Source organism: Oncorhynchus gorbuscha, linkage group LG09, assembly GCF_021184085.1.
Source record: "Oncorhynchus gorbuscha isolate QuinsamMale2020 ecotype Even-year linkage group LG09, OgorEven_v1.0, whole genome shotgun sequence".
In the NCBI taxonomy this organism is placed as follows: Eukaryota; Metazoa; Chordata; class Actinopteri; order Salmoniformes; family Salmonidae; genus Oncorhynchus; species Oncorhynchus gorbuscha.
Window position 1 is genome coordinate 78,313,648 of NC_060181.1, and position 23,337 is coordinate 78,336,984.

General features: G+C 42.4%; 1 protein-coding gene across 1 annotated transcript in view; it reads right to left on the bottom strand.

The window, feature by feature from the left end:
- LOC124044450 (lymphocyte function-associated antigen 3-like) overlaps positions 1–7,395 on the bottom strand; it is an 11,502-nt gene extending 4,107 nt beyond the window's left edge. The window contains exon 1 of the mRNA XM_046364082.1: positions 6,845–7,395. Within this exon, the coding sequence (XP_046220038.1) occupies positions 6,845–6,896 (52 nt within the window). The 5' untranslated portion in view covers positions 6,897–7,395. The remainder of the gene's footprint in view (positions 1–6,844) is intronic.
- Positions 7,396–23,337: the final 15,942 nt, after the last annotated feature.

A 23,337-nucleotide genomic window follows, 5' to 3' on the forward strand; every position in this document is an offset into this window, starting at 1 on the left:
TGATCCGTTCCTGTTCCATCGGTTCCTTGTTTTGTATTCCATGCTGTAATTGCGTTTCGCCCTGTCCTGTCGTGTTTTTTGCCGTGATTGTGTATCACCCTGTCCTGTCGTGTTTTGTGCCTTCTTCAGACGCTGCGTGTGAGCAGGTGTCTCAGTTGACTACGGCCTGCGCCTACCCGAAGCGACCTGCAGTCTGTGGCCGCTTCTCCAGTTGTTTTCCCCTCTACTATCTAGAGGAGTTCAGTTATTCGGTTTTGAGCATTAATAAACTCTGTTTCTGTTAAGTCGCGTTTGGGTCCTCCTTCACCTGCATAACAGAAGGAACCGATCAAAGAATGGACCCAGCGACTTCTGACGCTCGTTACACTGCCGTCGAGATCCAAGGAGCCATGCTCGGCAGACACGAGCAGGAATTGTCCGCTGCTCGCCAGGCCGTGGAAAACCTGGCTGCTCAGGTTTCCGACCTCTCTGGACAGTTCCAGAGTCTACGTCTCGTGCCACCTGTTACTTCCTGGCCTGCCGAGCCTCCAGAACCTAGGGTTAATAACCCACCTTGCTACTCCGGGCAGCCCACTGAGTGCCGCTCCTTTCTCACGCAGTGTGAGATTGTGTTCTCTCTCCAACCCAACACATACTCTAGAGAGAGAGCTCGGGTTGCTTACGTCATCTCACTCCTCACTGGCCGGGCTCGAGAATGGGGCACAGCTATCTGGGAGGCAAGGGCTGTTTGCTCTAACGATTTCCAGAACTTTAAAGAGGAGATGATTCGGGTTTTTGACCGTTCAGTTTTTGGTGGGGAGGCTTCTAGGGCCCTGGCTTCCTTATGCCAAGGTGAACGGTCCATAACGGATTATTCCATTGAGTTTCGCACTCTTGCTGCCTCTAGTGAGTGGAACGAGCCGGCGCTGCTCGCTCGTTTTCTGGAGGGACTCCACGCTGTGGTTAAGGATGAGATTCTCTCCCGGGAGGTTCCTTCAGATGTGGACTCTTTGATTGCTCTCGCCATCCGCATAGAACGACGGGTAGATCTTCGTCACCGGGCTCGTGGAAGAGAGCTCGCATCAACGGTGTTTCCTGCTCCGCATCGCAGCCATCTCCCCCCTCTGGCTTTGAGACTGAGCCCATGCAGCTGGGAGGGATTCGCATCTCGAATAAGGAGAGGGAACGGAGGATCACCAACCGCCTGTGCCTCTATTGTGGAGTTGCTGGACATTTCGTTAATTCATGTCCAGTAAAGCCAGAGCTCATCTGTAAGCGGAGGGCTACAGGTGAGCGCAACTACTCAAGTCTCTCCATCAAAGTCCTGTACTACTTTGTCGGTCCACCTACGCTGGACCGGTTCGGGCGCTACATGTAGTGCCTTGATAGACTCTGGGGCTGAGGGTTGTTTCATGGACGAAGCATGGGTTCGGAAACATGACATTCCTTTCAGAGAGTTAGATAAGCCTACGCCCATGTTCGCCTTAGATGGTAGTCATCTTCCCAGTATCAGATTTGAGACACTACCTTTAACCCTCACAGTATCTGGTAACCACAGTGAGACTATTTCTTTTTTGATTTTCCGTTCACCGTTTACACCTGTTGTTTTGGGTCATCCCTGGCTAGTATGTCATAATCCTTCTATTAATTGGTCTAGTAATTCTATCCTATCCTGGAACGTTTCTTGTCATGTGAAGTGTTTAATGTCTGCCATCCCTCCCGTTTCTTCTGTCCCTACTTCTCAGGAGGAACCTGGCGATTTGACAGGAGTGCCGGAGGAATATCATGATCTGCGCACGGTCTTCAGTCGGTCCCGAGCCAACTCCCTTCCTCCTCACCGGTCGTATGATTGTAGTATTGATCTCCTTCCGGGGACCACTCCTCCTCGAGGTAGACTATACTCTCTGTCGGCTCCCGAACGTAAGGCTCTCGAGGATTATTTGTCTGTGTCTCTTGACGCCGGTACCATAGTGCCTTCTTCCTCTCCGGCCGGGGCGGGGTTTTTTGTTAAGAAGAAGGACGGTACTCTGCGCCCCTGCGTGGATTATCGAGGGCTGAATGACATAACGGTTAAGAATCGTTATCCGCTTCCCCTTATGTCATCAGCCTTCGAGATTCTGCAGGGAGCCAGGTGCTTTACTAAGTTGGACCTTCGTAACGCTTACCATCTCGTGCGCATCAGAGAGGGGGACGAGTGGAAAACGGCGTTTAATACTCCGTTAGGCATTTTGAGTACCGGGTTCTGCCGTTCGGTCTCGCCAATGCGCCAGCTGTTTTTCAGGCATTAGTTAATGATGTTCTGAGAGACATGCTGAACATTTTCGTTTTTGTCTATCTTGACGATATCCTGATTTTTTCTCCGTCACTCGAGATTCATGTTCAGCACGTTCGACGTGTTCTACAGCGCCTTTTAGAGAATTGTCTCTATGTAAAGGCTGAGAAGTGCTCTTTTCATGTCTCCTCCGTTACTTTTCTCGGTTCCGTTATTTCCGCTGAAGGCATTCAGATGGATTCCGCTAAGGTCCAAGCTGTCAGTGATTGGCCCGTTCCAAGGTCACGTGTCGAGTTGCAGCGCTTTTTAGGTTTCGCTAATTTCTATCGGCGTTTCATTCGTAATTTCGGTCAAGTTGCTGCCCCTCTCACAGCTCTTACTTCTGTCAAGACGTGTTTTAAGTGGTCCGGTTCCGCCCAGGGAGCTTTTGATCTTCTAAAAGAACGCTTTACGTCCGCTCCTATCCTCGTTACTCCTGACGTCACTAGACAATTCATTGTCGAGGTTGACGCTTCAGAGGTAGGCGTGGGAGCCATTCTATCCCAGCGCTTCCAGTCTGACGATAAGGTTCATCCTTGCGCTTATTTTTCTCATCGCCTGTCGCCATCTGAGCGCAACTATGATGTGGGTAACCGTGAACTGCTCGCCATCCGCTTAGCCCTAGGCGAATGGCGACAGTGGTTGGAGGGGGCGACCGTTCCTTTGTCGTTTGGACAGACCATAAGAACCTTGAGTACATCCGTTCTGCCAAACGACTTAATGCCCGTCAAGCTCGTTGGGCGTTGTTTTTCGCTCGTTTCGAGTTTGTGATTTCTTACCGTCCGGGTAGCAAGAACACCAAGCCTGATGCCTTATCCCGTCTGTTTAGTTCTTCTGTGGCTTCTACTGATCCCGAGGGGATTCTTCCTTATGGGCGTGTTGTCGGGTTAACAGTCTGGGGAATTGAAAGACAGGTTAAGCAAGCACTCACGCACACTGCGTCGCCGCGCGCTTGTCCTAGTAACCTCCTTTTCGTTCCTGTTTCCACTCGTCTGGCTGTTCTTCAGTGGGCTCACTCTGCCAAGTTAGCGGGTCATCCCGGTGTTCGAGGCACTCTTGCGTCTATTCGCCAGCGCTTTTGGTGGCCGACTCAGGAGCGTGACACGCGCCGTTTCGTGGCTGCCTGTTCGGACTGCGCGCAGACTAAGTCGGGTAACTCTCCTCCTGCCGGTCGTCCAGACCGCTCCCCATTCCTTCTCGACCATGGTCTCACATTGCCTTAGACTTCATTACCGGTCTGCCTTTGTCTGCGGGGAAGACTGTGATTCTGACGGTTGTCGATAGGTTCTCTAAGGCGGCACATTTCATTCCCTCGCTAAACTTCCTTCCGCTAAGGAGACGGCACAAATCATTATTGAGAATGTATTCAGAATTCATGGCCTCCCGTTAGACGCCGTTTCAGACAGAGGTCCGCAATTCACGTCACAGTTTTGGAGGGAGTTCTGTCGTTTGATTGGTGCGTCCGTCAGTCTCTCTTCCGGGTTTCATCCCCAGTCTAACGGTCAAGCAGAGAGGGCCAATCAGACGATTGGTCGCATACTACGCAGCCTTTCTTTCAGGAACCCTGCGTCTTGGGCAGAACAGCTCCCTGGGCAGAATACGCTCACAATTCGCTTCCTTCGTCTGCTACCGGGTTATCTCCGTTTCAGAGTAGTCTGGGTTACCAGCCTCCTCTGTTCTCATCCCAGCTTGCCGAGTCCAGCGTTCCCTCCGCTCAAGCGTTTGTCCAACGTTGTGAGCGCACCTGGAGGAGGGTGAGGTCTGCACTTTGCCGTTACAGGGCACAGACGGTGAGAGCCGCCAATAAACGCAGGATTAAGAGTCCAAGGTATTGTTGCGGCCAGAGAGTGTGGCTTTCCACTCGCAACCTTCCTCTTACGACAGCTTCTCGTAAGTTGACTCCGCGGTTCATTGGTCCGTTCCGTGTCTCCCAGGTCGTCAATCCAGTCGCTGTGCGACTGCTTCTTCCGCGACATCTTCGTCGCGTCCATCCTGTCTTCCATGTCTCCTGTGTTAAGCCCTTTCTTCGCACCCCCGTTCGTCTTCCCTCCCCCCCTCCCGTCCTTGTCGAGAGCGCACCTATTTACAAGGTACATAAAATTATGGACATGCGTTCTCGGGGACGGGGTCACCAATACCTAGTGGATTGGGAGGGTTACGGTCCTGAGGAGAGGAGTTGGGTTCCGTCTCGGGACGTGCTGGACCGTTCGCTCATCGATGATTTCCTCCGTTGCCGCCAGGATTCCTCCTCGAGTGCGCCAGGAGGCGCTCGGTGAGTGGGGGGTACTGTCATGTTTGTCATTTATTGTCATGTCTTGTCCCTGTGCTCCCCATGCTATTCGTTTCCCTCTGCTGGTCTTGTTTGGTTCTATCCCTCTCTCTCCCCTCCCCTTTCACTCTCTCGCTCTCTCTTCTCTCTGTCGTTCCGTTCCTGCTCCCAGCTGTTCCTATTCCCCTAATCATCATTTAGTCTTCCCACACCTGTTCCCGATCCTTTCCCCTGATTAGACTCCCTATTTATTCCTTTGTGATCCGTTCCTGTTCCATCGGTTCCTTGTTTTGTATTCCATGCTGTAATTGCGTTTCGCCCTGTCCTGTCGTGTTTTTTGCCGTGATTGTGTATCACCCTGTCCTGTCGTGTTTTGTGCCTTCTTCAGACGCTGCGTGTGAGCAGGTGTCTCAGTTGACTACGGCCTGCGCCTACCCGGCGACCTGCAGTCTGTGGCCGCTTCTCCAGTTGTTTTCCCCTCTACTATCTAGAGGAGTTCAGTTATTCGGTTTTGAGCATTAATAAACTCTGTTTCTGTTAAGTCGCGTTTGGGTCCTCCTTCACCTGCATAACAGGCTGCCTGTGAGTTTTAGAATTCATTTTAAGATTCTTCTATTGGTTTTTAAATGAATCCATAATTGTGCATCACAATACATGCCAGACATGCTTTTACGTTATTTACCCAGTAGGTCCCTTTAAACTATCCCAAAGCCTTGGACCAAGAGACATGGAGAGGCAGCCTTTAGTTATTATGCTCCCAGACTCTGGAATAGCCTGCCAGAGAACCTGAGGGGGCCGAAACTGTGGACATATTTCAAAGAGATCTTAAAACACACCTTTTTAGCATTGCTTTTCCTTATTGTGCTTTTTACTCGTTCCGATTTTATTGTATTTATTTAGTTTTTTATCCTCTTATGTTTGTTGTGTAGCAAATATTTCAGTTTTTATTTTCATTGGTTTTATTAGTTTTGTCCTGTGAAGTACATTGAGTTGCATTCCATGTCTGAAATGTGCTGTAAATAAATCTTGATTTGATTAGATATGTTTTCATAGTTTTTTATGTGAGCTCACACAATATAATGTAAATGTTTGCAGTTATCTGCAATGGATTAAACATGTCATAATGTAGACATTAATAAATGCATATTTTTGGGGGGGAGGAGTGCCAAGATGACTGTGCATTTCTACACACCCTTGATCAACACTCTAACCGTCAAACTCAACTCTGGACCTCGAAGCCAGTTTCAGTGCTTGTTTTCATTGTTCCCCTCTAATCAGGGACTAATTTAGACCTGGCACACCAGGTGGATGCAATTAATTATCAGGTAGAAGAGAAAACCAGCAGGCTCTGGACCTCGTAGGGTAAGAGTTGAGCACCCCTGCCTAGTAAAATAAATGATAAACTATTTCATAGTAAACCGAGGCCTATGTCTATACTTGCGCCCCCAAGTGGCGCAGCGTTTTAAGGCACTACATTTCAGTGCAAGAGGCATCACTACAGTCCCTGGTTTGAATCCAGTTGTATCACATCTGGCTGTGATTAGGAGTCCCATAGGGTGGTGCACAATTGGCCCAGCATCATCCTTTTAGGGTCTGGCTGGAGTAGACCATCATCGTAAATAAAAATTGGTTCTTAACTGGCTTGCCGAGTTAAATAAAGGTTAAATAAAATATATATATATTTTGCTGAAGGGAGGGCCATCCATTTTCATTTCAGAGGTCCGATTTTCTCCATGTAACCATTACTATAAATAACGTTCACTCCCTAAGAGTGTACAGTATTAATAAACCTGTAGTTTTCACAGAAGTGTTCATTTGTTACCATGCATATGATGTCAACATATTTGTAACCTAGGTTTTATGTTATTTATTTTATGATGCATCATCATCATGATCATGAATGATCATGTTGTTGTATTTCCTGTTTAACCACCACAATAGGGTCGTCACTGGCTAGCCACAAAGTCATTAACCCTGCCTATTTCTTTGGCCCAGCGTCGTCCGGGTTTGGCCGGGGTAGGCCGTCATTGTAAATAAGAATTTTTCTTAACTGGCTTGCCTAGTTAAATAAATATCCAATAAAACGTATACAAAATAAATACTATTTTCTGTACACTCAAATCAGTGTGATTAGAGTTACACTGTAACATGGTAAATTACCACTGAATGACTAATTAACGAATGGACCAGACTGAGCGGCTGAACAGTGCACAATGACTATGTCAAGGACAAATTACTTTCCTACAAATCAATAACCGGGAAAAAAAATGTATAAGGCTACTCACCGAGAAAATAAACCAAAAGCAGTATAACTTTCCCAAAAAAGCTACCTGCCATTTCCTTCGGTCCGAGTTTGACAGTCCTGTATGCTCGTAAGTAAAAGTGAAAGTACACGTTCCAGATATCATTCCATCTGGAATGCTCCGGGATTGTTTCAAATTTACAAACTAAATGATGGACGACAACCTTACATATAGTCTAAATCCGAACACATAGATTTATCCTAACTACTCAAGCAAACAAAGAGTCGAAAGCTCTTATTCCGATGCGACTTTGTCTACCTGAACACAGGTAAAGTAACCTCCTACGCAGGGTTGCCAGGGTCAAAATCAAATGTCTAAACAACGATGTCTCAAAACCCGCCCAAAAGGCCTGAAAACGAGACATTTCTATTTTTTTCAGCAAGATATGAGTTTCCAAATTTAGCCAATAAAACCTGTTTCCATAACGCCATCAAGATAATTGGGGCGGCAGGGTAGCCTAGTGGTTAGAGCGTTGAACTAGCAAGGTTGCAAGTTCAAACCCCCGAGCTGACAAGGTACAAATCTGTCGTTCTGCACCTGAACAGGCAGTTAACCCACTGTTCCTAGGCCCTCATTGAAAATAAGAATTTGTTCTTTAACTGGCTTGCCTCGTTTAATAAATCTCCCCCCCAAAATATACAAAATGAAGACAATTTTCTGTACACTCAATGCAGTGTGATTAGAGTTACACTTTAACATGGTAAATCACCACTGAATGACTAATTATCGAATGGACCAGACTGAGCGGCTGAACAGTGCACAATGACTATGTCAAGGACAAATTACTTTCCTACAAATCAATAAGCGGGGGAAAAAATAGTATAGGCTACTCACCGAGAAAATAAACCAAAAGCAGTATATAACTTTCCCAAAAAAGCTACCTGCCATTTCCTTCGGTCCGAGTTTGACAGTCCTGTATGCTAGTAAGTACAAGTGAAAGTACACGTTCCAGATATCATTCCATCTGGAATGCTCCGGGATTGTTTCAAATTACAAACTAAATTATGGACGACAATCTTACATATAGTCTAAATCCGAACACATAGATTTATCCTAACTACTCAAGCAAACAAAGAGTCGAAAGCTCTTATTCCGATGCGACTTTGGCTACCTGCACACAGGTAAAGTAACCTCCTACGCTGGGTTGCCAGGGTCAAAATCAAATGTCTAAACAACGATGTCTCAAAACCCGCCCAAAAGGTCTGAAAACGAGACATTTAAAAAAAATTCGTAGCAAGATAGGAGTTTCCAAATTTAGCCAATAAAACCTGTTTCCATTACGCCATCAAGACGGCAGGGTAGCCTAGTGGTTAGAGCGTTGGACTAGCAAGGTTGAAAGTTCAAACCCCCGAGCTGACAAGGTACTCTCTTCTCTGTATACATCAATGAGGTCGCTCTTGCTGCTGGTGAGTCTCTGATCCACCTCTACGCAAACGACACCATTCTGTATACTTCTGGCCCTTCTTTGGACACTGTGTTAACAACCCTCCAGGCAAGCTTCAATGCCATACAACTTTCCTTCCGTGGCCTCCAATTGCTCTTAAATACAAGTAAAACGAAATGCATGCTCTTCAACCGATCGCTACCTGCACCTACCCGCCTGTCCAACATCACTACTATGGACAGCTCTGACTTAGAATACATGGACAACTACAAATACTTAGGTGTCTGGTTAGACTGTAAACTCTCCTTCCAGACCCATATCAAACATCTCCAATCCAAAGTTAAATCTAGAATTGGCTTCCTATTTCACAACAAAGCATCCTTCACTCATGCTGCCAAACATACCCTTGTAAAACTGACCATCCTACCAATCCTCGACTTTGGCGATGTCATTTACAAAATAGCCTCCAATACCCTAATCAACAAATTGGATGCAGTCTATCACAGTGCAATCCGTTTTGTCACCAAAGCCCCATATACTACCCACCATTGTGACCTGTACGCTCTCGTTGGCTGGCCCTCGCTTCATACTCGTCGCCAAACCCACTGGCTCCATGTCATCTACAAGACCCTGCTCGGTAAAGTCCCCCCTTATCTCAGCTCGCTGGTCATCATAGCATCTCCCACCTGTAGCACATGCTCCAGCAGGTATATCTCTCTAGTCACCCCCAAAACCAATTCTTTCTTTGGCCGCCTCTCCTTCCAGTTCTCTGCTGCCAATGACTGGAACGAACTATAAAAATCTCTGAAACTGGAAACACTTATCTCCCTCACTAGCTTTAAGCACCAACTGTCAGAGCAGCTCACAGATTACTACTGCACCTGTACATAGCCCACCTATAATTTAGCCCAAACAACTACCTCTTTCCCTACTGTATTTAATTAATTAATTAATTTAGCTCCTTTGCACCCCATTATTTTTATTTCTACTTTGCACATTCTTCCATTGCAAATCTACCATTTCAGTGTTTTACTTGCTATATTGTATTTACTTTGCCACCATGGCCTTTTTTTGCCTTTACCTCCCTTATCTCACCTCATTTGCTCACATCGTATATAGACTTGTTTATACTGTATTAATGACTGTATGTTTGTTTTACTCCATGTGTAACTCTGTGTTGTTGTATGTGTCAAACTGCTTTGCTTTATCTTGGCCAGGTCGCAATTGTAAATGAGAACTTGTTCTCAACTTGCCTACCTGGTTAAATAAAGGTGAAATAAATAAATAAAAAAAGTACAAATCTGTCGTTCTTGGAATGGTAATAGGGCTTAGGGCTTAAAACAAGCATAATTCGGTTTTCCATAACAGTAATAATTATTGCAAGTTTAAGAATGACGCAAGAGAAAATATAATTTGCCCTTATTAAATTCGCCAGATCATTTTTTCATCAATGGGTGTCAATTTAACTTGTTTTGACTGCTATTACTAAGCAATAAGGCCAGAGGAGATGTGGCCCATAGCCGTGGTATATATAGGCTATTGGCTATATACCACAAATACCAAGGTGCCTTATTGCTATTATAAACTGGTTACCAACCTAATTAGAACAATAAAAATACATGTTTTGTCATACCTCTGGAACACGGCATGATATACACTATATACACAAAAGTATGTGGACACCCCATCAAATTAGTGGATTCGGCTATTTCAGCCACACCCGTTGCTAACAGGAGTATAAAATGGCAGTAGAATGGCTTTACTGAAGAGCTCAGGGAGTTTCAATGTGACACAAATGTAGCCACAAAGTCATTAACACTGCCTATTTCTACAATGTATCTTCTTAAAATGTGATTTTAAACCTAACCCTAACCTTTTAAATAGGCAAAAAAAAGACCTTAAAATAGAGCACAATTGAGACCACACACCCTACAATAGGCCTGCTCTACAGTGTGTCCCCACCCTTCAAAGATTGCCAGCTGTAATTCAATACCCTTCCGTTGTAGCAGGTTGCAATGTCTGCAATTTTTTACTTTGAAAACAAGGTTGAGGGTGAAAATGTATTGGTCGCAGTTTGCAGGTTTTCGGGCTACTTCTATGTTGCACGGCGGCCGCCATGGCATTTCTCTTTTTAAAAAATATAGTGAGTGAGTGATGGGGTGTGCCGGAGGTGTGTGTGTGTTGAGAGCATTGGTTGAAAGGCGCTGCATGGTCAATCCGATGTCTGCATTGGCCGTGCAACATTTACGGTGATACCGCCTCTGCAGAAGTCAGGGCATTCATACTTCTTTGGCTTCGCGGAGCAGCACAGCGCTGTTGTGAAGGAAGATGTCAAGGAAGTGAGCCGCCCCCCTTCCCCCCGCCTTCACCTACCATCAACCAATCATGACTAGTATGTCCATCATTCCAGAGGACGATTCGACGGTTTAGTTTTTTCCAAAGTGCCCTGTAATTCATTAAAAGTATGAACAAATGCATTCACTGTGAAAACTGATACATGTAGGCTCTTCATATATATGCTATGCGCAGCACTTGATCCAATTTATTGAATCAGTTATTGTTTTCTAGCGCAAACCGCAAGCAACACCTGTCAAACTCAGACATTTCTTTCATAACACAGGGATGTCAATTCGCACGGGACTGGTATTATCAGAGGACTTTGTAGTTTGCCAAAAAGCTGTAGGTTATTCTGACTGGAATTGTTACTCTCCTGCCATGTCACTGATATATATGGCAGATTCGGATGGGACTAAAATGAAAGATGTGGTGTTTTGTGCTAGTGGACATAATTACATTACTCGACCTCCTCCAGTACAACTAATCCCGTCCGAATAGGGCTCCTACATCTTAACAAATGAAGTCGATAGTCCTTAATTCGCTCGATGGCGTTATGGAAAAAGGTTTTATTGGCTAAACTCCTATCTTGCTGCAAAAAATAGAAATGTCTCGTTTCAGGCCTTTTGGGCGGGTTTTGAGACATCGTTTGTTTCGACATTTGATTTTGAGCCCTGGCAACCCTGCGTGGTAGGTTACTTTACCTGTGTGCAGGTAGCCAAAATCGCATCGGAATAAGAGCTCTCGACTCTTTGTTTGCTTGCGTAGTTTCTTTTGCAAATTCATTCACGTCCAGTACTGATGGCTTGAAATATGAGATTCCATGCGTTCCGACTGCAGAAAAATAACAGGTTCTTCAGTGAAAATGGGAATGTTTGCAGAGCTGTCATGTAACAAGGGGGAGTTGTTGGAAATGCACATGGAGTGGTTCATTAATTTGATTACCTAAGATTTCTACATTATATATTGATTCTGTGAAACAATTAACAAGCGAGTTAGCTAGCACATTTTGATGTGAATCACACTACTGCTCTGTCATTTAGATATTTGCGCCTTACGTATTGTGGTTGTTGTGGATGGCTGTTCACAAATCTAAATGTGTATTTGAACCCAATAATGGTTGAATTCAATAAGTTTAATAAGCTGCTTATAAATCATTGTTTATGAAACCAGTGGACAGCGAGTGAAAAATGCACTCTTGCAACAGCTGCATAGCGCGTATTCAATCCTATGGAATAAAAGTGGGACTTGTAATTGCTCAATGTAATTCATGCTGATAAAATAAATAAATCCATAGGCCTAGTGGACACAAGCTCAAACTCGCACACTTTTGATAGACTTAAGATAATCAGAAATACTATGAAACATTTCCACTTTTAGCACAAATTTGCGAGCAGGCAAAGTAACCTATGTGTGCTGAGGCATGTGTGATCACTCAACATTGACAGGACCGACAAAAAAAAGACATGCTCACATGCAAACAAAAGATAACATGTGTCTAACTTGCACCGTTATGCAATTATTAGTAGACTAGATACAAACAGCTAATCCTGTCTACTATTTTCTGCCATTCATTTATTGAGGCGAGCAGATCAGAGATGTCAATGTGGTACCCAAGCACATGCCACGTGTATATGTGACACACACAAATACACTACCAGTCAAATGTTTTAGAACACCTACTCATTCAAGAGTTTTTATTTATTTATTTGTATTATTTTCTATTGTAGAATAATAGTGAAGACATCAAAACTATGAAATAACACATATGGAATCATTTAGTAACTAAAAAAGTGTTAAAACAAATCAAAATATATTTTGTATTTGAGATTCTTAAAATAGCCACACTTTGCCTGGATGACAGCTTTGCACAGTCTTGGCATTCTCTCAACCAGCTTCATGAGGTAGTCACCTGGAATGCATTTCAATTAACAGGTGTGCCTTGTTAAAAGTGAATTTGTGGAATTTCTTTCCTTCTTAATGCGTTTGAGCAAATCAGTGGTGTTGTGACAAGGTCCATTTTATGGCTAGAACAGCTGAAGGTCAGTCAATCTGGGAAATGTGTCCTTTGGTCTGGAGTCCAAATTGGAGATTTTTGGTTCCAACCGCCGTGTCTTCGTGAGACGCGGTGTGGTTGAACGGAAGATCTCAAGCATGTGTATTTCCCACAGTAAAGCATGGAGGAGGAGGTGTGATGGTGTGGGGTGCTTTGCTGGTGACACTGTCTATGATTTATTTAGAATTCAAGGCACACTTAACCAGCCAGCATGGCTACCACAGCATTCTGCAGTGATACGACATCCCATCTGTTTTGGTCTTAGTGGGACAACAAGTGAGATCCCACTGTGGCACAAGGAAGGTGGTTTCCACTAGGAGGGACAATGAGCATGAAGAAAGTGGAAGAAATACGATGGAGACGTGCGGACTATGAAAGACAAAAAAAAGTGGGAAAGCCATGAGTGAACTGGGGGTTATTTAGAAAATGGGAAGTGCATATACCCCCCCCGGGCCTTATTTATTAATTGTAGCAATTGTCAGATGACAATTGGGTGATAGTCAATAAGAATTTGGCAGCTGACATCCTTTTCAACATTCTCTTCTTAACACCTAACTAGTTGCCCAGCCAACCAGGAATACTTGATCCATTGTCAATATCGATTGTCCCTAATATTCAGGATAAGATATCCATTTTGAAACATGTATCAAACAGGTATCATACACTTCTGCATACTGACTACCATATTAGTCAAATGTTTGAAGTTATCTTTTGTTTTAGTTTAAGTGAATGTTTAAATGTTAAAAAATGTTTAAATCAGAAAGACCTCTCAAAGCACTCTACATACACCTTATCCACCACTGATGTGTAGCACCCACTTGGTGATGAATTACAACCATATTGTTCCAGAATGTTCACCACACAACACCTATCAGGGTGGAGGGGTGAGGAGTGTTATGCACATGGGTGTTGTGTGCTCTGTTTGAATGTATTCCTCAATCTGAATTTGTCTTAGATAGCGGAAGGTTATTCTATGCCTGACCAGATCATACATCAACATGACTTAAGCCTCCATCAGTTTGACTCCTTACCCCATTTTATCAACAGTGTGAATTAACCCATGCCACCGATTGGATAATGGAAGACATCGGCCACAAGCTTGACCCAAAACAATTTGGATGCAGAAAGGGCAGGTCGACGACAGATGCCTTGGTCAGCCTCCTAGACATAAAATAAAGGTTAAATAAAACTAAAATAAATGTATGCCTTTGTTGTCCCTCTCTGTGGTCGCTGGTCCGTCTGCTGGATAATAGTTCAATCAGAGAGTCTCTGGTTGCGTTCCCCAGAAGTCCTTGTAGAGGTTATAATGGGTACTTCAGAGTACCATTCGGAAATGCATTTACTGGACTAAAGTATTTAAACAGCTGCAGTCTGAATAGTTGTTCTTTAGCTTGTAGATTTCTTAGCCATTTCAACGTGGGGACGTTAACAATCATTTCAAAATGTAGCTACCGCTTCATGTTTTCTGATCTTGTCCTTTGGTAGAGTTGTAGTTCTTAACCATTTCAATATGTAGCATCAGCTCTGTTTTCTAGTCTTCTTAACCATTTCAATATGTAGCATCAGCTCTGTTTTCTAGTCTTCTTAACCATTTCAATATGTAGCATCAGCTCTGTTTTCTAGTCTTCTTAACCATTTCAATATGTAGCATCAGCTCTGTTTTCTAGTCTTCTTAACCATTTCAATATGTAGCATCAGCTCTGTTTTCTAGTCTTCTTAACCATTTCAATATGTAGCATCAGCTCTGTTTTCTAGTCTTCTTAACCATTTCAATATGTAGCATCAGCTCTGTTTTCTAGTCTTCTTAACCATTTCAATATGTAGCATCAGCTCTGTTTTCTAGTCTTCTTAACCATTTCAATATGTAGCATCAGCTCTGTTTTCTAGTCTTCTTAACCATTTCAATATGTAGCATCAGCTCTGTTTTCTAGTCTTCTTAACCATTTCAATATGTAGCATCAGCTCTGTTTTCTAGTCTTCTTAACCATTTCAATATGTAGCATCAGCTCTGTTTTCTAGTCTTCTTAACCATTTCAATATGTAGCATCAGCTCTGTTTTCTAGTCTTCTTAACCATTTCAATATGTAGCATCAGCTCTGTTTTCTAGTCTTCTTAACCATTTCAATATGTAGCATCAGCTCTGTTTTCTAGTCTTCTTAACCATTTCAATATGTAGCATCAGCTCTGTTTTCTAGTCTTCTTAACCATTTCAATATGTAGCATCAGCTCTGTTTCTAGTCTTCTTAACCATTTCTGTAGCATCAGCTCTGTTTTCTAGTCTTCTTAACCATTTCAATATGTAGCATCAGCTCTGTTTTGTCTTCTTAACCATTTCAATTTAGCATCAGCTCTGTCTTCTTAACCATTTCAATATGTAGCATCAGCTCTGTTTTCTAGTCTTCTTAACCATTTCAATATGTAGCATCAGCTCTGTTTTCTAGTCTTCTTAACCATTTCAATATGTAGCATCAGCTCTGTTTTCTAGTCTTCTTAACCATTTCAATATGTAGCATCAGCTCTGTTTTCTAGTCTTCTTAACCATTTCAATATGTAGCATCAGCTCTGTTTTCTAGTCTTCTTAACCATTTCAATATGTAGCATCAGCTCTGTTTTCTAGTCTTCTTAACCATTTCAATATGTAGCATCAGCTCTGTTTTCTAGTCTTCTTAACCATTTCAATATGTAGCATCAGCTCTGTTTTCTAGTCTTCTTAACCATTTCAATATGTAGCATCAGCTCTGTTTTCTAGTCTTCTTAACCATTTCAATATGTAGCATCAGCTCTGTTTTCTAGTCTTCTTAACCATTTCAATATGTAGCATCAGCTCTGTTTTCTAGTCTTCTTAACCATTTCAATATGTAGCATCAGCTCTGTTTTCTAGTCTTCTTAACCATTTCAATATGTAGCATCAGCTCTGTTTTCTAGTCTTCTTAACCATTTCAATCATGTTTTAGCATCAGCTCTGTTTTCTAGTCTTCTTAACCATTTCAATATGTAGCATCAGCTCTGTTTTCTAGTCTTCTTAACCATTTCAATATGTAGCATCAGCTCTGTTTTCTAGTCTTCTTAACCATTTCAATATGTAGCATCAGCTCTGTTTTCTAGTCTTCTTAACCATTTCAATATGTAGCATCAGCTCTGTTTTCTAGTCTTCTTAACCATTTCAATATGTAGCATCAGCTCTGTTTTCTAGTCTTCTTAACCATTTCAATATGTAGCATCAGCTCTGTTTTCTAGTCTTCTTAACCATTTCAATATGTAGCATCAGCTCTGTTTTCTAGTCTTCTTAACCATTTCAATATGTAGCATCAGCTCTGTTTTCTAGTCTTCTTAACCATTTCAATATGTAGCATCAGCTCTGTTTTCTAGTCTTCTTAACCATTTCAATATGTAGCATCAGCTCTGTTTTCTAGTCTTCTTAACCATTTCAATATGTAGCATCAGCTCTGTTTTCTAGTCTTCTTAACCATTTCAATATGTAGCATCAGCTCTGTTTTCTAGTCTTCTTAACCATTTCAATATGTAGCATCAGCTCTGTTTTCTAGTCTTCTTAACCATTTCAATATGTAGCATCAGCTCTGTTTTCTAGTCTTCTTAACCATTTCAATATGTAGCATCAGCTCTGTTTTCTAGTCTTCTTAACCATTTCAATATGTAGCATCAGCTCTGTTTTCTAGTCTTCTTAACCATTTCAATATGTAGCATCAGCTCTGTTTTCTAGTCTTCTTAACCATTTCAATATGTAGCATCAGCTCTGTTTTCTAGTCTTCTTAACCATTTCAATATGTAGCATCAGCTCTGTTTTCTAGTCTTCTTAACCATTTCAATATGTAGCATCAGCTCTGTTTTCTAGTCTTCTTAACCATTTCAATATGTAGCATCAGCTCTGTTTTCTAGTCTTCTTAACCATTTCAATATGTAGCATCAGCTCTGTTTTCTAGTCTTCTTAACCATTTCAATATGTAGCATCAGCTCTGTTTTCTAGTCTTCTTAACCATTTCAATATGTAGCATCAGCTCTGTTTTCTAGTCTTCTTAACCATTTCAATATGTAGCATCAGCTCTGTTTTCTAGTCTTCTTAACCATTTCAATATGTAGCATCAGCTCTGTTTTCTAGTCTTCTTAACCATTTCAATATGTAGCATCAGCTCTGTTTTCTAGTCTTCTTAACCATTTCAATATGTAGCATCAGCTCTGTTTTCTAGTCTTCTTAACCATTTCAATATGTAGCATCAGCTCTGTTTTCTAGTCTTCTTAACCATTTCAATATGTAGCATCAGCTCTGTTTTCTAGTCTTCTTAACCATTTCAATATGTAGCATCAGCTCTGTTTTCTAGTCTTCTTAACCATTTCAATATGTAGCATCAGCTCTGTTTTCTAGTCTTCTTAACCATTCGAGACTTCCGGCTTACCGTGGGTCTCTTTGGCATAAAATGTCAATTTTGTCACAGGTGATTTTATACTCTGTGGAAGAAGGCGGTCATCCATTATGCCGATGTAAATGTCTGTACTCACGGGGGCGTGGCCACTGACTAGTTAAACTTCATATGAAAATCCATATTGTCATTTAGAAGGATTCACATTTAATCTTTTCACAAATAGTTTCATATGTAATCATATACGTTTCACAAAATGTAGATGTAAACCCCATAATTGAGAAGTGTACACAACCAAAGACACAGTAATGTGTGTTTCCTGTCCTTCATGTCCACCAAATGAAACACACTCGATATGACTGTCCCTTAAGTGTCCACGGACCACTCCCACATTCTCAAAAATATAAATATTGTTAAATTATACAAACTTTTGATGTCCAAGTGTCTCTCTGTGTTCCACAGTTTACATCCTGACCAGTTGCATCACCGCCTGGTATGGCAACTGCTCGGCATCTGACCGTAAGTCGCGACAGAGAGTAGTGCGTACGACACAGTACATCACTGGGTCCAAGCTCCCTGCCATCCAGGACCTACATAATAGGCGGTGTCAGAGGAAAGCCCATAAAATTGTCAAAGACTCCAGTCACCCAAGTTATAGACTGTCTCTGCTACCACACGGCAAGCAGTACCGACCGGAGTGCCAAGTTTAGGACCAAAAGGCTCCTCAACAGCTTCTACCCCCAAGCCATAAGACTGCTGAACAATTCATATAATCGACACCGGACAATTTACATTCACCCCCCTTTTGTACACTGCTGCTACTCACTGTTTGTTTGTTACCTATGTATAGTCACTTTGCCCCCACCTACATGTACAGATTACCTCAACTAGCCTGTAATTTTTTTACATCATTTTTTACATTTTTTTACATTTCTCCTTTGCCAAGACAATCCATCTACCTGGCCGGTGTGGCATATCAAGAAGCTTATTAAACAGCATGATCATGCACCTTGTGCTGGGGACAATAAAAGGCCACTCTAAAATGTGCAGTTTTGCCACACAACACAATGCCACAAATGTTTCAAATTTTTAGGGAGCGTGCTGACTACAGGAATGTCCACCAGATCTTTTGCTAGAGAATTGGATGTTAAATGTTCTACCATAAGCCACCTCCAACGTCATTTTAGAGAATTTGGCTGTACATCCAACCAGCCTCACAACAACAGACCACATATAACCATGCCAGCCCAGGACCTCCAAATCTGGCTTCTTCACCTGTGGGATTGTCTGAGACAAGCCACCCGGACAGTTGATGAAACTGTGGGTTTGTCAAGTGAATAATTTCTGCCTGTCAGAAACCGTCTCAGGGAAGCTCATCTGTGTGCTCGTCGTCCTCACCAGGGTCTTGACTTCAGTTCGACGTCATAAACCGACTTCAGTGGGGAAATGCTCCCCTTCGATGGCCACTGGCTCACTGGAGAAGTGTGCTCTTGAAGAATGAATTGCGGTTTCAACCTCCACCCTCCACGTTTCAATCACACACACAGTTTGCACAGACTCACAAATGCCGAGGGGTTGATGGGTCCAAGTCAAGCTCCCAGTTTGTCTGGTGTTGCTCCTTGTGAAGGGTATGTGGTCGTTAATGTCATCTGCTTCTTATCTGGGTCTGCCGATGCTGGCTCGTTGAGTCAGTGGCGAGATGGTAGGGGTGAAGTATACAGAAAATATTGTGCAAGGGGTATGGTTCATCTGGCTATTCATCCTAGAAACAGAATGGAGTCTGACAGGACATACATTACGCATATAACACAATAAACTTTTCACCCATATGACCACGTGATTCAGAGTAAGAGGTACCAAAACTCATACATTGAACAAGACTTCTGATTTAAGTAAGAAATGTAGACATAATAACAGCCTAATCATGCCTGTACACAGCTGTTTGTCAATTGATATACTGACATGAATGTCTTCTTGCAGACAGTCGGTCTCTGGCTTCCCTGTTGTAAAGTGTACCTGAGGCTGCTGTCTTCGCTTCACTGTGAGCTGGGTTGTAAACACACATACACACAGGTTTGCAACATTATATTATATTAGTCAGTCAGTGAGAAGTCTGATCCCTCTGACTCTCCCCACTGTCTCCCCCTGTTATTATTATTATAATCTCCCTGCTCATTCCTGGGCTGAGACTACACAGGTACAGACAGACACACACACACACACACACACACATTCTCTAGTCAGGCATGTACTAGTCAGGCACTAATATCTCATTAAGCTACAAAAATAAACTAATGCCTGTATAACTCTCTACACCCATTTTAATGAATGTATGAAGTAGCTCTACATGTCCCTAACTAGCCTAGCATAAATAATATCATAAGAAGAAGAAAAATAAGCTAGAACAATGTAACATCTACACAGGTCCATGAACCCAGAACTACGAGTAACAATGATGATAGACAATCTGCTTGAATATCCCGGTATAGGTTACACTACATGAAGAATGATAACTCCCTCGTCAGACCAGCACAGCAGGATTACAACTTCTACTGGTGTTTCATCTGCTTCAACGGTTAATGAGTGTACAATAATATGGCTATTCAGTCATTTTGGATCTCACCTGCTCCAAGCCTGCTCCTTCCTGTATGGGACTGTGTAGAATTCTCTGAAAAGCTGCAATTTGCGCTCCTTTGTCAATTTTCCACCATCCCTTATGCATGTAACAGTATATGCACACACTCTTCCCTAATGCAGGTCACAGTTTAGGCACACACTCTTCCCTAATGCAGTTAACAGTTTAGGCACACACTTTTCCCTAATGCAGTTAACAGTTTAGGCACACACTTTTCCCTTTGCCCTAATGCAGTTAACAGTTTAGGCACACACTTTTCCCTTTTCCCTAATGCAGGTAACAGTTTAGGCACACACTTTTCCCTAATGCAGTTAACAGTTTAGGCACACACTCTTCCCTAATGCAGGTCACAGTTTAGGCACACACTCTTCCCTAATGCAGTTAACAGTTTAGGCACACACTTTTCCCTAATGCAGTTAACAGTTTAGGCACACACTTTTCCCTTTGCCCTAATGCAGTTAACAGTTTAGGCACACACTTTTCCCTTTTCCCTAATGCAGGTAACAGTTTAGGCACACACTTTTCCCTAATGCAGTTAACAGTTTAGGCACACACTTTTCCCTTTGCCCTAATGCAGTTAACAGTTTAGGCACACACTTTTCCCTTTTCCCTAATGCAGGTAACAGTTTAGGCACACACTTTTCCCTAATGCAGTTAACAGTTTAGGCACACACTTTTCCCTAATGCAGTTAACAGTTTAGGCACACACTTTTCCCTATTGCAGTTAACAGTTTAGGCACACACTTTTCCCCTTTCCCTAATGCATGTAACAGTTTAGGCACACACTTTTCCCTAATGCAGTTAACAGTTTAGGCACACACTTTTCCCTAATGCAGGTAACAGTTTAGGCACACACTTTTCCCTTTTCCCTAATGCAGGTAACAGTTTAGGCACACACTTTTCCCTAATGCAGGTAACAGTTTAGGCACACACTTTTCCCTAATGCAGGTAACAGTTTAGGCACACACTTTTCCCTTTTCCCTAATGCAGGTAGCAGTTTAGGCACACACTTTTCCCTAATGCAGTTAACAGTTTAGGCACACACTTTTCCCTAATGCAGTTAACAGTTTAGGCACACACTTTTCCCTAATGCAGTTAACAGTTTAGGCACACACTTTTCCCTAATGCAGTTAACAGTTTAGGCACACACTTTTCCCTTTTCCCTAATGCAGGTAACAGTTTAGACACACACTTTTCCCTTTTCCCTAATGCAGGTAAAAGTTTAGGCACACACTTTTCCCTTTTCCCTAATGCAGGTAACAGTTTAGGCACACACTTTTCCCTTTTCCCAAATGCAGGCAACAGTTTAGGCACACACTTTTCCCTTTTCCCTAATGCAGGTAACAGTTTAGGCACACACTTTTCCCTTTTCCCTAATGCAGGTAACAGTTTAGGCACACACTTTTCCCTTTTCCCTAATGCAGGTAACAGTTTAGGCACACACTTTTCCCTAATGCAGTTAACAGTTAAGGCACAGACTTTTCCCTAATGCAGTTAACAGTTTAGGCACACACTTTTCCATTTTCCCTTATGCAGGTAACAGTTTAGGCACACACTTTTCCCTTTTCCCTAATGCAGTTAACAGTTTAGGCACACACTTTTCCCTTTTCCCTAATGCAGGTAACAGTTTAGGCACACACTTTTCCCTTTTCCCTAATGCAGTTAACAGTTTAGGCACACACTTTTCCCTTTTCCCTAATGCAGTTAACAGTTTAGGCACACACTTTTCCCTTTTCCCTAATGCAGTTAACAGTTTAGGCACACACTTTTCCCTTTTCCCTAATGCAGTTAACAGTTTAGGCACACACTTTCCCCTTTTCCCTTATGCAGGTAACAGTTTAGGTACACACTTTTCCCTAATGCAGTTAACAGTTTAGGCAAACACTTTTCCCTAATGCAGTTAACAGTTTAGGCAAACACTTTTCTCTAATGCAGTTAACAGTTTAGGTACACACTTTTCCCTAATGCAGGTAACAGTTTAGGCACACACTTTTCCCTTTTCTCTAATACAGTTAACAGTTTAGGTACACACTTTTCCCTAATGCAGGTAACAGTTTAGGCACACACTTTTCCCTTTTCCCTTATGCAGGTAACAGTTTAGGTACACACTTTTCCCTAATGCAGGTAACAGTTTAGGCACACACTTTTCCCTTTTCCCTTATGCAGGTAACAGTTTAGGCACACACTTTTCCCTTTTCCCTAATGCAGGTAACAGTTTAGGCTCACACTTTTCCCTTTTCCCTAATGCAGGTAACAGTTTAGGCACACACTTTTCCCTTTTCCCTTATGCAGGTAACAGTTTAGGTACACACTTTTCCCTAATGCAGGTAACAGTTTAGGCACACACTTTTCCCTTTTCCCTTATGCAGGTAACATTTTAGGCACACACTTTTCCCTTTTCCCTTATGCAGGTAACAGTTTAGGTACACACTTTTCCCTAATGCAATTAACAGTTTAGGCAAACACTTTTCCCTAATGCAGTTAACAGTTTCGGCAAACACTTTTCCCTAATGCAGTTAACAGTTTAGGCAAACACTTTTCTCTAATGCAGTTAACAGTTTAGGTACACACTTTTCCCTAATGCAGGTAACAGTTTAGGCACACACTTTTCCCTTTTCCCTAATGCAGTTAACAGTTTAGGCACACACTTTTCCCTTTTCCCTAATGCAGGTGCAACGTTACTCATAGCCAGGTGGATAGATGTAAATTATACTTTTCTCCTGAATAATCTAGTAACCACTTTCTTAATGTATTGCCTATTAGCTGATATGTTTCGCTCTGTCAAGTTACACAAGCAAGCCAACACAGAACAACATAACGTCGTTAGCTTGGTTGATAGATTGTTCTTCCACATACCTTTTTTGGCCATGTATTCTCAGTTTATTTCTTGTACCTTGCGATTAATATGAGGTTTCTCCACAGCCCTCTGTCTTTCGTTGCCTGTCCTTTAGTTTGATTTTTATCCTCTCTCTGACATTTTCATCGGCAGCAGAAAACGAAAGTGCTTGTTCATCCATTCATAGTTGTGTAACTTACATTACGTTTTTTTCCGAAAGTCTCACGAAACCAATTAATTTAACATTGAGGATATTAAATAATTATGTTTGATGGTTACTTCATTCTTTTTTTTTTAAATGTCACATATACGTTTTTTCGTCGTAAGGGCTCATATGAAACTCAGTAAAATCTTTGAAATTGTTGCATGTTGCGTTTATATTTTTGTTCAGTGTAGTTCTAAAACACTGAGAAATATAGAAATTTCATCAATAACAAATCACATGACCCTCCCCCGAATTAGATTTAAAAAATAGTAATCTATTCCCTTGACTAAAATTGAAAAAGCATGACCCTCCCCATTTCCCTCCAGGTACCTATTATGTAAATGTCCCTTAGAAAAAGGGTTCCAAAAGGGATCTTCTGCTGTCCCCATAGGAGAACCCTTTTTGGTTCCAGGTAGAACTATTTTGGGTTCCAATACCCTCTGTGAAAGGGCTCTTCATGGAACTCAAAAGGGTTCTACCTGGAACGAAAAAGAGTTCTTACACACACACACACACACACACACACACACACCACACACACACACACACACACACACACACACACACACACACACACACACACACACACACACACACACACACACACACACACAGGATGTCCCCTTGCTCTGAACAATGATGAACAGAG